Source organism: Acipenser ruthenus, chromosome 21 (assembly GCF_902713425.1).
Source record: "Acipenser ruthenus chromosome 21, fAciRut3.2 maternal haplotype, whole genome shotgun sequence".
Classification (NCBI taxonomy): Eukaryota; Metazoa; Chordata; class Actinopteri; order Acipenseriformes; family Acipenseridae; genus Acipenser; species Acipenser ruthenus.
This window is the reverse complement of record NC_081209.1, coordinates 715,401-730,584: the sequence shown is the minus strand read 5'-3', so window position 1 is coordinate 730,584 and position 15,184 is coordinate 715,401. Positions and strand designations below refer to the sequence as shown.

Here is a 15,184-nt window from a genome sequence, read left to right as displayed (position 1 = left end):
TTCTCACCTGTTCGATATCCTATCATGTGTGTCTGGATGATTTTCCATTGTTGTTTTTTTGCTTCAATCTTCGCTCAGATAGATGATATGTTTACATAAGTCCTGTGTCTTTAAATCAGACTCTCTTGAATCTTGCAGGTTAATGTACTTTGATTTTAATATAGAAAAAAGTTTTGGGTCCTACCGCGACTGAATGGGAGATGCATATTTATTTGACTCTGTTGCTCGTATGATTTATTTTTTATTTTTATTGTGACTACGTTTTAGACACAGTATAAAACCACCCATGAAAGCCTAACTGTCCAGCAGGCTTCAAAATATGACCAAAACATCCCAAGAAACACAGTAACGCGTGGGTTGCTTTGCTTTCGCGAGCCCCTCCTTCACCCTCCCTGTGGTGCGCGCGTGCCCGACATGTGAAGGCGCGCCCCCGAGGTGACTCACTCCAGGTGAATGGGGAGAGAGAGAGAGAGAGAGAGAGAGAGAGAGAGAGAGAGAGAGAGAGAGAGAGAGAGAGAGAGAGAGAGAGAGAGAGAGAGAGAGAGAGAGAGAGAGAGAGAGAGAGAGAGAGAGAAAAGAGGGGGTTACGGTGCTGTGTACATTACTGCACAGGGAGACATGGAGAAAACTTTACAAACCACGGCAAACTGGGCACCGATCTTCATGACAGCCTCCCTTCTCTGGGCTTCGGGGGCACACGCACATAAAGTAAGTGACGAGAAAGTGATTTAGCATCCTGTTCATTTTTATTTTGCACTGTTTCCAGAAACGCTCAATGGAAAAACAACAACGCCGTGTATTCCTGCAATGCAAGCGAGTCAGCGTTGCCGTGTTAATCCACGTTCGTCACTGGCATGTGGAAATGAGAGTCGCGGCTCATAGCGAGTAGCATTTGAGGAAATCGTGTGATTTAAACGCTATTCATAATAATGTAATCTAGCACATGAATTATATGCAGTGGGTAAGTACATCTCCATGTGACGTTGTCTGTATACATTGAGTTGAAAAATAAAGCATGGGAACTCTGCCTAACAAATATTAACGCTGTGGTTTACTGTACAGCTTGCAGTATTGACGCTGTGGTTTACTGTACAGCTTGCAGTATTGACGCTGTGGTTTACTGTACAGCTTGCAGTATTGACGCTGTGGTTTACTGTACAGCTTGCAGTATTGACGCTGTGGTTTACTGTACAGCTTGCAGTATTAACGCTGTGGTTTACTGTACAGCTTGCAGTATTAACGCCGTGGTTTACTGTACAGCTTGCAGTATTGACGCTGTGGTTTACTGTACAGCTTGCAGTATTGACGCTGTGGTTTACTGTACAGCTTGCAGTATTAACGCCGTGGTTTACTGTACAGCTTGCAGTATTGACGCTGTGGTTTACTGTACAGCTTGCATTAGACTGGAACAACGGTACGGCTTTTTATTTACAGTGCTTGTTTATTTATGTAAACTTGAAAACAGAGGGAGAGCGAGAGAGAGCTCTGAATAGATCTAATTGACCATAAAGAGATACAGTACTGTACTGTGTTTGGAAGAATGTGAATTGAACAAACAGCCTGGAATAGGATATTCACACCTAGGGTTTGCGAAGCGGTCTGACGCCTTATTAGTGCTCAGTGGGGAACTGTTAACTTGAAAGTGAAACTTTGCAACAATTAATTAGGTAAGGGCGTCTGCGGGGGCTCCCCGCCGGGATCATTACTTCAACCGTGGAAAAATACTATAGATTAAATGTGCATGTTGTCACAGATGAAATAAAGTTAAACTTCAATGATAATTGTAGTGTGTGTTATTGACGTGTGTGTATATATATATATATATATATATATATATATATATATATATATATATTTAGAAAAACATTTTTTGCAATTCCCCTATAGATCAATCTATAGATCACAGCTGCTTCTATATCTGTCTATACTAGATCCTTGTTATTTTTTTTTTACAGATCTGTGAAACTGGCAATACTTTTCTTGAATTTTCTGTAGATTTCTATAAACACTTATATTTTTCTATGCTTTTTTATTGTGAGGGGTTAGTTAATTTAATCTTCTGTTTCTAAAATAAAGTGAATCTCTCCTCTTTTCTCTGATCTAAATAATGCAATACACATTGCAATGAAGTGTTTACGTGTTCCTAAGGGTTACAGCAGTGCTCAACGCTTCGTTTGAAGCGCCCGTGTGACTCTAATTCGTTACCTCGTGTGGTAATAAACTCACAGTGGCTGCCTAACTGCTGCTGGGTTTTGATTAACCTTATTCCCCCCACAGTGTTTTGTAAATAAACAGCTGGGCTGAATCCCAGACTGATCCTTTTCCTCAAGTCCTGTATGTTCTCCTCTGCTTTGGTCTTCAGCATGTAAATTAGAACCAGATTGCCCTCGATGGCTCACCTCTCTACCCCCCAGTATACCAGCACCACTTTGTCTGCACCGCTACAAACATGTTGAGTTTGTGCACACAGATACTTTTTTACTTGGCATGCGTGGTTCTGGCAAGACTTCAAAATAAAATTGCCCTGCAAATCCATAGGCTTTTCCTCCTAAAATATTCCAAAGGAATTCATTCTGAATTGCAAAAGCTGCCAGCGTAACCAGAAAACGAGCATCAGCTGAGTGTGTTCCTCTTGTGACAGGGAGTCAGGATGTAGCTGTGAGAGATGTGAGAGGAGCCCGTGTTGTTCCAGGATTCGGTTCACCACGTGGTCCTTTGATGATCCCTTTATCAGTATTGTGAGGGGTGGGGAGATCTCAGGCTTGAAGAGCAGCTTGTCTGAGAGTCGCAGTTATCCAACCCTCTTCTTGTTTAGAGTCACTTTGTAGATCACTTTCTGTTTCTGTTTTTGCAGACAGATTAAGAGCCTTCTTGAGTCCACAGAGGGTCTTTAAACTTTGTACAGAAATGTATATAGATTGCTTGAGGCTGAATAAGTTGACCTTGCCACAAAGCAGTTCCACAGTACCTTGCTGGAGCCAGGACCCCCTATTGAAATGCCCTGTGCACACTTCTCACTGGTGTACGTCTGGTAATTGGGACATTGCTGGATAAATAGGGGGCCACAACGTCCTGCAAAAACTGACGAACAAAGGTTGTGGGTATCTTGAGCTGCGAGTGACAGAGCTCTATCTCTGCTGTTTACAGGGGACCAGCCATCTCTGCGATTATCTGCCTCATGGGGCAGTCTAAAAGATGCCTTTGTCTTCTTTTGTACCAAGTTCATTTTTGGAATGAGATAAACTGGCTTGGAGTTTGTTCCATGAAAGGGACCGTGGCTCCCAGATTATTATTTATTTATTTTTTTAAATTCAAAATTCCAATTCCACTTTGCCAATTTTTTTTTTTTTAAAACTAAACTCAGTAGAGCTTTGGAATGTGTTCTAAATGATACACATTCCACGCAATCACGCTAGTTCTTTTTGCAATATGCCCTACTTTTATATTGGGAAAGCTGCTTAGGAGTCCTTGTGTCTCTGTGGATAAGAGCCACATTTTTCTAGTAATATTTAATATTGTATAAGTAATCATTTTCCCCAATGGCACCCAATGAATCCCTTTGGGGTAAGCGAAGGCTTAAACACTGCTGGAACTCTAAATAAAATGAAAATTGCTCATTTGACAGAATCCTGAATTAGATTCCCCTGTCAATAAACCTGCTCTATCGGAGTCCCGGAAGAAGGTTTCAGTGTTTTTATTGTTTTATTATTACGTTTCTTTCACGGTTGCACAGGTGAGAACCCTTCGGTTACAAATGAAGTCTTAGATATTTAAAAACAGTTTGTGTGTACTCTGTGGAGTTTGAGAAGCTGCCTGGCATAACTGTAAAAATAAACATATGCATTATAAAATGAATACATTGATGGGAAACTTGAAGAAGTGCAGTTCTGCACACGGTGACTGAAGGGGCTGTGGAGGGGGAGAGTCCCTGCAGTTGTTTCGGTAGCTGGGAGACTCGAAGGCTGTCTGGATGGAAACCCTGTCCTTTACTGATGACACAGATGTGCTGTTTTGAAAGGGGCCCCTGGTGAGAGAGGGCAGCAGGCCCATGGTTTTTAAACCCAAGGCTGATGAACCCATGGGCTCGGGACCCGCACAGACACATGGGGAGGTTGACATCATAGTGAAGATATGTGACAAGCAGCAGGGTCATGTATCAGACTGCGCTGCAGCTGTGGAGGGGCAGAAGGGGGCTCGAGGACTCTGGAGCCCCTCTGCTATACCTTAACATTGGGATTTGCAGTTGGGGGAGGGTGCTATTACCCCAGCTCACTGTGATGCAGTCTTAACCGAAACAATAATTTAGTAGAGACGAACACAGCGTTAAGATCTGGAACAGTTTCATGTGCATCAGCAGCTTGCTGTATTTTATTCATTACAGTCGACTCTTTCAGTACCGCAGAGCTGTAAGTAAAGACTCTTAGGAAGCACCACAGAACAGCGCAGGTAAACCTATAGTGGATCTCTTCACAGTAACATTCCGTCAGGCACAAATTATCTTTACTTTGCCTTTTCTTCACATGGAGGTAACCTGAGACAGTTGATCTAATACCAGCTGATTAAATCTCCCATGCTTGCAGGCACATTGTTGTAAATTGTTACAGCTATTGTACATCTGCACAATGGGTGTTATTTACAAAAGATGTAGGATTTCAGAAGTTAAAAGGGTTTTTAGATTGTTTGCGTTTGAATTTTACAGGTCCTAGCAGTAATCTCTGAAAGAGTGCTTTAGACTGCTGAAGTACAGTAGTAGCTGTGAAATGTACCACTGGACCCATAAACTACTAACCCTGTGAAGTGATTTGTGACATTATAAATCAGGACAGATCTTATTAACCCATCGCTGCACAGTGTCCGATATGTTTGACATTGAGAAAATAGGCAGGGCAGTAAAGGGTTAATGTACAGACTTCACAACCTTAACACATTTAAAATGAAAATCTTGTTTAGTTAGTTTTTTTTTCCAGCAGAGCAGTTTATACTTGTATTGATTTGAAGTCTTTCCGATGATAAGCGCAGCTGTTAGTGACGTCTTACGGGCTTTTGGAGCGAGAATTTAATCTCAGCAGCCTTGACTGTAGCGGAGGAGTCACTGAAAACTGAAGATCAAGAGCCCATTCCCAATGATTATAATGTAGCTTACTTGAACCTAACACTATCAAATCAGTTGAAGGACTACTTTTACGTCCCACAAGTGGTGCAATCCAGGTCAATATTGTTCCGCTCTGTGTGGGGTTGCATGGATGTTTCGGTTGTTCTAGCCTGGCTGTCACACTCCCTCTCTGAGTCAAACAGGCATGCTCTTGTTGCTGAATGCCCTCTTTAGGGTGTGGCCGCTTTATTGGGAATAAATCTGTGTGCTTCATAGCAGTGCCCATGGGCAAGATTGTGCCAGCGATGCCAACTGACCCAGCCTGGGATAATGCAGTGCTGGGTATCATGGACAGTCCTGGAGGCACACCCTCGAAGTACCGCCTGGTTTCCCTCTTGACGATATTGGTTCAGTTGCACTTCCTTATAAAGGAGGTCGCAATTGTATCCTTGCACACCTTTTGTTAACGGCGTCAATGCACCTCTTTGCTTTGTCCTCCACATAGATCTGATTAGATGTCAAACTGGTACTTCTTTTCCGTACTTGCTCTGTGGGATCGACTCCATCCTCTCAGTATCAGGAGGGCGCTGCTATAGTTACTGCACTGAGCCACACAAACTCGCAGCACGGACATCACAAAAGAGCATTCAGAAGGTAAAGAAGGGTCCTCTTTCTTTTCCCGTCACACATTTAAACCAATTCCGTGGTCATAATGCCCAAAAAGGAGTGCGTTGTCAAGTCATTCATAAGGGGATAACTTCCTAATTTAAAGTTTAACATTTGTAACTAACGGTAAAACTTGTGAAACATTCTGAAGAGTAAAAGTGGCTTGAGCCGTAAGAGAAAAGTGAAGCAGAGTGAAATAAGAACACCTTGTACTGGTAGAAGCCAGAACTCTATGTCCTTTCATTCTTTTCAATGCTTTTCCCAGAACTTGGCAGGTTTGTCCTGTTCGTAAGCTGAAGTTCTCACTGTGAAGCCATTTACTACCCTTTATGAAATCGGCTTAGCGTTGCACTTTCTTGGAAAGGTCCCGTTGAATGTCAGTTGTGTAATTTATATATTTTGTAAACGTGGGATGCATTGTTCCGCGGCATGCTGAATATATTCCAATGAACGAAGTGTGCGCTTCCCACTTCAGTCCTCTACTGAAACCCAGCAGCCTCTTTAATCTCGCTCAGACTGCTACAAATGAAGCACCCCCTCCGCTCGGCAGATAGCTCAGTTACCTGGAGATGCCAAACTCTCCTTGCATGTTAATTACTCCTTCCCAAATTCCCATGACATCACTTTGTAATACCAGCCCCTCACATTCAGCCTGCTACAACACTAGAAGTTTCAGGATAAACACTCTGTTTCCTGCCCAAGCTGGGTTCCTTCCTGTGCAGCATGTGTCTGGACCCCATCTGAGTTGACACTATTTTTGAAAGAGTTGGTTATTTCCCTTTAAAGGGGAGAGTTTGTTTCTGCTGCGGATGTTATTCAGAGCTCACCAGCTTGCGCAATGTTTATTCTTCAGAGGTATAGCCAGACTTGACTTTCCAAGACTAATAAGATGTGAACCTCCTGGGGAGCGTGTTGCTGTCTCCAGGGAATAGCGCTGCAGAGGCCTCGGTTTGACCCTGGAAGAAAGTGTGCTGTTGCTTATGGGATGTTGTCTGTTTTGTCTGTTATTAATCGCACTGTATTGCTGCATCCAGATGAAAGCACAGATCTCCCGGCAGTCTGCCTCTGCATCTGAGGCCTCGGCTGAATTGGTTACTGTTGAAGCCTGTACTGTTAGAACGGTCAGGTGAGGAATCCCAGCCCCCCACTTCACACAGCTGAGGAAACAAGGGCAACGCTGTACGAGTCCACTCAGCCCCAGGGCATTCTACCACAGCGTGGTGACAAACTGGGACCCCACTTCTGAGAGAGAGAGAGAGAGAGAGAGACGCTTTGAACTGGAGATCTGAAACATGTAGCGTAATTAACATTTACAAGTCCCCGGCTAGGTTTGCATTGCGAACATCTGAAGTTGGATAGTTTACTGATTTAGGTTCGGAGCCCGAAGTTTATAAACCTCTCAGAGAGCCTCTGTGTGTGCGTGTGTGTGTGTGTGTGTATGTGCCTGTGTGTCTGTGTATGTGTGTACGTGTTTAAAAAACTCTGGAGGGGTGCAGCAGGGTTGCAGTCAGGGGCTCTCAGCTCATACAGGCAGGCCTCCAAAAGACATTAATACATTAAAAAAAAATGTGGGCATCTGCATTCAATTACCCGCAGTGATTCCCCCCAGCCCTCACATCTGCTAAGAATTAAAAGTCGGTGTGTTTGAAGAAATCCCTCCCCTGGGTGCTGACGGCTGGCTTGCCTTACCTTTTGAGGGACTAGCTGAGGGAAGGAATCGGCAGCTGTTGTCTCAATGTAATGAAACTTTGCAAGTTTTTCACAACAATATAGAAGGAAGGGATTCTACTTCAGTAATAATGTAGCCGTGCACAGTGCATGCACAAAAACATTTTTACTATTCGATTATAGTACCCCTTTAGTTTGTAAGTTAGGTTACCTTTTTGGTGTTTTTTTCATCCAGCGTGGACATTTATATTATTCAAATCTAACTGCTGTCAGCTTCTGGTCAGACGCAGGGCTGTACCTGTAGAGTTCTCTGAAATGACAAAGACTTGAAATATCAAGAGCAAATTAATATCCATGCCCCGTCCCTTGAAAGTGCTATTCTGTCCACTCGTGGCTCGATGTGGCGGGTGCGTTCCTTGGCTGGGATTTTGATTTGAATACCGTGTTGTAAATCACACCACCGTGATCACGAAGGAAAGTCAAATGGAAATACAGCCCCCCTGTGAAAGAGCCAGATATTGTTAGATTTATTTTACAAGGACCTCGTGGAGGTCTTCAGGTCCCTAGATTTCTCTTCTCCATAACCAGATGATGTTGGCTGGCCTTTAGGATATTATTTTTAATGAAAGCTGACACTGGGGAAAAAGAGAGAGAGAGAGAGAGAGAAAATAAATGTTCCTGTCACGGAATTGTGAATAACAGCTTGTTATGTCTAATGTTTGGAATTAAATAAAAAGACTTGCCAGCCATAAGAATGCTTTGAAATGGAAATCGAACATAGATCTCCAGGAAACGTGTCTTCAATTAGGTTTGGATTTGTTTTCTTCTATTTTTTTTATGTGGTGAAAAAGCAGAATTTGAAATAGCATCTTGTTTTTTAAGAGTTTGTAACCCAAACAAGGCAGATCAGTTTGTGTTTGCGCAGCCACATCACACGATGTGGAATTCTTGTTTTTTTATTACGATTTTATTTTTTTCTCAAGTAAAAACAAAAACTCTTGCATGTAAAAAGGCAGGTTATGGTTTAGAAAATGTGCTGTTTTTACTTCTGAGCTGCTTTCATGCCAGTGAGGATGATCGGAGATGTTTTGGTCTGCATTTAGCTCTTGATTAATAATGATAATAATATTTACACTTAGAACTATCTTTTAAGGTTACAAAAACAATAGAATTGTTGCTATACCGTACAGCAATGTTTGGTTCATTTTTAATAGAAAAATCTCCATTCAAATATATTATAGAACAAAAAATTGGTGTTGCCCTATTTTATGATGCGGATTGCTCGTTATTTTTCAAATCAAATTGCAGGCCAATATTACTTTAGAAGGCATATTTAGGACCTTCCTGCTCTGAAAATGCTGTTTCTTTGCTTTGTTGCGGGCGGCTGAGCTAACTGGTTCTCAATTGCAGGTCTATTACTCCTGTGGAGCTGTAGTGGACGTGGTGGACTCAGATGAACAGGGCCTCGTCTTATCCCCGGGTTTTCCTATCCGCTACTACCCGGGGTTGCACTGCGTGTGGCAGTTCTTTGTGCCAGCTGGGTACAGACTGGTAATGGATGTATTTGACTTTGATGTGTTTGAGAGCGCGAGTGAAGACGGCTCTTCACCTGCTTTCAGAGAGAGCCTGGCAGACCCCACCGAAGAGAGCAGCACATCCACCCCTGGGACTCTCACAAAAGACCCGGATTATGAGGCGGCACCAAAATGGCTTTCCAACCAGACTGCAGGCTCCCCCTCAAAGACTGCCGAAGGTTACTATGGAGGGTATCCCAGGACCACGTCCAAAAAGGATGACCCCAAGCAAGCCCTAGTCCAAGAGCAGTCATCTAGAATGGAAGTGGCCAAGGTATCCAACTCGGCCAGGCAGTCGTCGGAGTTTCTGCCGACTTCTCTGCCGACTAACGAGTCTCAGGCGAAGGAGGACAGCAGCCCCGGCATGAGAGGGGACAACCGCATCTCCTCGCACTCTTACAGGGGAGATGATGACGGCTACGATCGTCCAGGTGAGAACACCACCCCTTCTCTGAAGGAGAGCACAGACGACGTTGCCAGCAGCGCTACTCAGACCCAGCCTCCTCCGATCGACGTGTGCCCCCACGACCTCCTCTACATCTCAGACCTCGTCACCTTCTCCTCCCGCTTTTGTGGGGCCAACAAGCCCAGCGGCCGGAAGCTGGTGTTCGGCTCCTCGCTGGAGCTGGTGGAGGTGATAGTGGAGCTGATCACCACCACGGGCCGAGGCCGGGGCTTTGCGCTGCTCTTCCAGTACCACAACGAGACGGACATGGGCTCCGACCGCTCCCTGGAGCCCGGGAACCGCCGGGCTGACGCGCTCCTCGCTGTCGTGAGCGCCGCCGGCTTCTTCACAGTTGTCCTCATGGCTGCCCTCTGCATCATCTTCAGGTAACAGGAACACTGAATTTTAAGCAGAATTAGGTTTTAATACCCATTTGTAAATAACCAAATGTTTTTGTTTTTTTTCATTACCACCTGAAATGGCCTTTGTATCAACTTGCCATGTAAAACTTGCTAAAAAGGCTGCTCAAGAGTTAGTTGGGGTTGGGGTTGGGTTTGGGGTTGGGTTTGGGAGTATGTTTGGGTTAGGGTTTCAGAGTAGGGAATAGGGTTAGACCATTATAATCGTCAATTAGGAACAACTAGCCAAAGGGGATACATTTCCACTTGGGATCTGGCATAAATACTAGTTTTCAGTGAGTTAGCTTTAGTGGGTAATTGTAGTGGAAGGTGGGGTGTGTGTGTGGGTGTTTCTTTTTTCTTCCCCTTAACAAAATTTTTAAGCAAACAGCAAGTAGTTGAGTTCATTACAAACAGATGTTATTCAAAGCACAATGTATTAAAAAAAATGTCATGAAAATAATAGCCATTTGCCATTCAAAGTGCAGGATACCTGGGCAGAACAGATCCCATAGCCCTGCCCCTCTTGAGAAGGAGCTGTTGACTCAGCTGCAGTCACAGGTCCCGTTGTGTTCTGCCAGCCTGGCTAGTGCCTTGTTATTCGTCATTCACAATCCTTCACAGTCATTCACATGCTGGATCTTTGAGGTTTTGCAGCTGGTTAGCAATTTTTTTTATCAAGAGGCACAGTGGCACGCAACAAAAGAAAAGACAAACCCAATTTGAACTTTCTAGGCAGAATTGTTTAGTTGTTTCCAAGAGAGCTTCAAAGCTCAGTGGGGTTTTTGTTTTTTAGCCATGCTGCTGTATCTTGTGATTGAAAGTTGAAAGTTACAGATGAAGAGGAACATCAAAGCCATGCGTGTTGCTTTTTACCTGCTTTTTGTTGGTCTTCTTGTTGTACTGAAGACTGAATGGATGGTAAGAAGTTAGTGCTGGGGTATTGTGCACCACAGTAATGTTTTCCTATAGGAAGCTTAATCACTTTGACCTACTAGAAATGCAATGAACAGAGCTGAAACAGAAGGAAACGCATGTTAAGAGTAGGGAAGGTACACAATTGATCAAGACCGGACTCTGATGCTGTCCTGGATGTTTTTGTTTTGCAGACAGAAAATATGTGGAAAAGGAGCCAACTCTTACTCGCCCAACAATCAAGAGGTAAAGAAAACACGGCCAGTCTCGTTACTACATCCCTGGACCGCAGATCAAGTTATCTGCTCTAACTTCTTCAGATAAACCCAAGTCTGCATATCTTATTATGACTTGCTAAAGATGCAATACCTGCTAAATAAAGCATAAAGCATGTTTCTATTAAACACTAATGAAAAACATTCATGTAACTGCTACCTGTACAGGAAGACTACCCCATGTTAATGAAAAAGTATCAAACACAAGAATACAGGCAGAGAGATCCATGTCGGCACATGAGATTCGTTTTCTGGTGGATTTCTCTTTTCTATTTAGTGGAGGGTTCTGCAGTTTTCAGTGGAGTTCTCTTTCCTAGACCTGTGTCCAGATCTGCAGTGTTGAAAGAGTCCATTGAAGAGGGGGTTCAGGTTGTGTGAATAGGGTCCCCAGAGTGTTTTCATGTGCTGCTGTAGGCTTCACACACCCCTGTGCAGTACAGTGGAGTCCCTCTGTTGCGACATCGTTAGGGTCTTGGAGGGCTGGTCCTAACACACTATTTGGTAATTACAAGGGGCCTGACTGGTAAGCTAAGGGAGAGCAAACCGCACTGATCTTCAGTTCGTACCTGTTGTCTCTCCAGTCGCAGCGTGGCATCCAGAACTCTGCCATGGGCATCAGCGAGCTTCAGCTGGTGGTCCCAAACCGCTCGAGCCTGGAGATCTCCACGGACAACGAGAACAACAACCACACCCGGAGCCCCGCCCGCACAGGTCAGCCGTGGAGGAGTGCAGTACTTTCGCTTTGGTTTCAAATACTTTTCAAACATTTTCAAATAACTTCTGTTAATATTTAAGTGTATTTTATAAACTCCTAACCAACTCGTGGGTTGATAGCTCAAATTCAGCGCAGTACCTAAAATGCAGTCGTCTCCGTCAATGCTGGTTTCAGTGTACACATGGGTAGTTATTTCATATAAAAAGTAAGTGGAAGTGTAAGTTGAACCCAACGGTACAAAGCCCCTGCTGAAACTAGACGTGTTTGAGTGGATTCCCCCCACTGTCTTCTTTCAGGTACCTCGCTGAGTGCTGTGTGCCAGCGTGACGAGCAGGAGGTTTCCTCCAGCGGACTCACCGTGTCGGAGTCAGGGACCGACGAGGTGTTCGTTATCTCTGCAGGACCAGGGCCCAGTGGACTGAGCTTCTCTACCTACAAAGTAAGGGTGAAAGGGGCATACTGCAGGTTTGATTGCTGGAGGCGCTCCAGTTACTTCTCTTCTGAACGCGAACCCATTTGGATAATTCTGACATCACGAAAGGAAATGTATTTCAGAGTTTTTGGGCTACAGCTTAAGAAGAGTGAATTTTTTTTTTTTTTTTTTGGAGGGGCAATTTTCTCCTATTTAAAAAAAAAAAAAAAGGAAAATGTAAGGTTGAATTTTTGCATTTTTATAAATGTGTAGACCGTCTGTGTAAACGCTCGTCTACCGTTTAAACTATCAGACACATTTTCAATCAAAAAGTATTGACTCGGTTTAGTATTTGCAGTATCTTTGTATTGGAAGTTTTTTTTTTTTTTTTTTTTTTTTTTTTTTTTTAAAACAGCAAGACAAGAACCTGAAGAGTAATGAGACGAGCCCAGGCACAGTGTGTGACTGGCTGACTCCAGACACTGCCAGCCCCCCTCCGTTCCCAGATCCGAGGGCTGAGAGGGACAGTGGAGCCCCGAGACCCAGGGCCTGGAGCGTCCGCACCTTCCACGACTTCCTGCCACCTCAGCTGCAGAGGAAGTGGTGCAGCTGGAACTCTACCAGCCCCTTCACAAAACTGGTGGACAACGTAAGTAATGGTTAAACTGGTAAAGAAAACACAGCGCTTACTTGATGATTCGCTTATCCGGTTAATTCACTATTGACAGGAAAAGTCCTTAAAACCAAGCCATGCTTCTTGTTTCAGTTTTTAGTTCTAGAAAGGTAACTGTTTCAAATCATGCAGTTTAAAACATTACACTTTTATTATTCAGGGTTCCGCCAGGTCAGGGTCAGACTGTGGCAGGGAAAGAGAGCGGATAGTCATGTCGGAGGCCCACTTGGAAGCCGAGACAAAGAAGAATCACTCGGACTCTTCGATGAGCAACGCCTCGTACCCCTTGAGCCAGCACTCCCAAAGACAGCGCCGGCTCAACTCAACAAGCAACCTGCGCAAAGCCAGGTTCGGGAGCCCTTGCTTCGGGTTCCGAACAAGCTCACCTGAGTCCACCAAGGGTCCCACCGGCCCCCCAGGACAGCCTCAGAATCCCAGGGTCGTCCCTGGAGAGGTCCTGAATGGCTCTTCCAGCAGGACCCTCCAGGTGGATGCTGCAGCAAAGACCGGGGTCCTCCCCGCCGAACCTGATGGAGCCATCGTGCCGGTCTTTGTCATCTCGGAGGAGGACGACCGGCAGCCGTTGGTTCTTACTGAGCATCTTGGCCAGTGTGGGGAGTCTCATCAGAATGGTGATCAGCAGGACTTGAACCCCAAAAGGAAAAAGGACTACAAGAGTCCGGCGGCCCAACGCCATCTCAGTTCGGTCAATGGGTCCCCTTTCAAGCCCAGCACAACGTCCGACTGGAGCCTTTGGGGGAACCCCAAGAGAATGGACTGTGTTGATCAATCCAGTGTTTTTATTTCCTCAGATAATCATAGCAGCCTCTCTCTAACAGATGCCAGTGCGACAGAGTCACCGTATGCGTACAATACTCCAGCTCAGAAGTCATGCTCATTAGTTCAGCCAGCCACAGTATACTGTGGGGTTAGTGAACAAGTGTGACGCTTGGAAAGCCCCAGTGTTGAAAATGCAGGACTGCGGAGGAAGAAATATTGGGCTTCTCCTCTTCTGCCAGTTCTTAGTAAGTTGCATCTCTTAGGCTGAAGTCCAATCAATCCTTTATTTAACCAGATGAGAAACCAGCTCACATTACTGCTTTGGCTTTATCTTTTGTCTTCTGAAACCAACGTTAAAAGGACCCGGCTTTCCTCCAAACACTATGCCAGGGATGTGTTGCCCTAGGACAGTAGTGAAGTAGAGAAACCCTACACTTTGTGTATTGTCAGATTTGTTAAGATAAGATCCAGACAGATTCGGAGAATGCACCCTGGAAATACCTTGCCTGTGGCATAGTTTTCTCTCTGACGATAATATTAGAGAAGATGTCAGTTTGACCTACTCATAGCATTAGTGTTGATGCAATGGGACGCGTAGTCTTTGCTCTGGGTTCACAGTGCTAAGCGAGGCTTATTGAAATCTGGGGTGCCTGCGGCAGGGTGTTTGTTTGAGAGTGATGTATAAGGAGCAGATCTTCCAAGCATGGCAACTTCACAGGATTTTCAGCTCTCTTAATCTGGCCCACGATTTTAATCCAGAAGTCTTCACTCTATTAAAACACCACACCAGAGAGGTGACAGTTAACTGACATGATGTGTCCTCCCCTCCTACTGTAGAAACTGGAAACCTGACATTCTAAAAGCAGATGCTTTGATTTGAAAAACCTTTTTTCGGTAACTTTCACATGCAATTTCCTGGTTGACCTATTATGGCATGGTCTGAAAATGAAATGAAAAAGAAAGTTTTGGGTAGATGCACTTTGATCTGGGTTACCACTTAGCAAGGTGCAGAGGGTGTTTAAACATTTCCTTTACCTGCTAGTTTTGTATTGCTTCACGGGATCCTCACGCTGAGTTAGAGAGGCACCACTTTCTTGGGTTATTGCAATCTGTTGTGTCTAACCCTGGTTCACAGGCACCACATTTGTAGATACTGTCTAGCATGTAAATAAAAGCATCTTACTGTCTTTATAGCACAAATGAATGAGACTACCTTGAGATTTTTTATAGCACTGTTATATTTGCAACAAAAACGTAATATATATATATTGTTTAAAAAAAAAAAAAAAAAAAAAAGTACCAGTCCATGGAATCTGGTTGAATTTAATTTAATTTTAGAATTGAATACTAAAAAACAGACTAAAAACAGACTGCCAATACCACAGATGGATTGTCAAGCAGTTATAAGTAATTATTAAAGTATATATATATATACAAAAATATATTTTTCCCCCCAAACTGTTGCTTCTGTTCATGGTGTGATTTTTTATACAGGAGGGGGGAGGGTTTGAAAACTCCAGCTTTTAAAGGAATAGTTTATATCCTCCAAATTTTCCTAATATAGATTTCTT

The 15,184-nt window shown here is 44.0% G+C and overlaps 1 protein-coding gene across 2 annotated transcripts; it reads left to right on the top strand.

Annotated features, from left to right (window-relative positions):
- The first annotated feature begins 524 nt into the window (after positions 1–524).
- Positions 525–15,179, top strand: LOC117428171 (uncharacterized). Of its 2 annotated transcripts, none has more exons than XM_058994134.1 (7): positions 525–708; positions 8,837–9,831; positions 10,953–11,004; positions 11,615–11,744; positions 12,045–12,187; positions 12,576–12,809; positions 12,994–15,176. In XM_058994134.1, the coding sequence occupies exons 1-7, from the start codon at positions 619–621 to the stop codon at positions 13,777–13,779; spliced, it is 2,430 nt and encodes an 809-aa protein (XP_058850117.1). In that variant the 5' UTR covers positions 525–618; the 3' UTR covers positions 13,780–15,176. The 2 variants fall into 2 exon arrangements, with proteins under 2 accessions (XP_058850117.1, XP_058850118.1); XM_058994135.1 differs by lacking the exon at positions 525–708 and adding an exon at positions 795–961 and having other exon boundaries at positions 12,994–15,179.
- The last annotated feature ends 5 nt before the right edge of the window (positions 15,180–15,184 follow it).

Excerpts from the sequence above, each read along its gene's own strand:
- LOC117428171 (XM_058994134.1), top strand. The coding sequence starts at position 619 with ATGGAGAAAACTTTACAAACCACGGCAAACTGGGCACCGATCTTCATG. Across the intron at positions 11,005-11,614 it reads ACTCGCCCAACAATCAAGAG|TCGCAGCGTGGCATCCAGAA; the intron begins GTAAAGAAAACA and ends TTGTCTCTCCAG. Across the intron at positions 12,188-12,575 it reads TGAGCTTCTCTACCTACAAA|CAAGACAAGAACCTGAAGAG; the intron begins GTAAGGGTGAAA and ends TTTTTAAAACAG.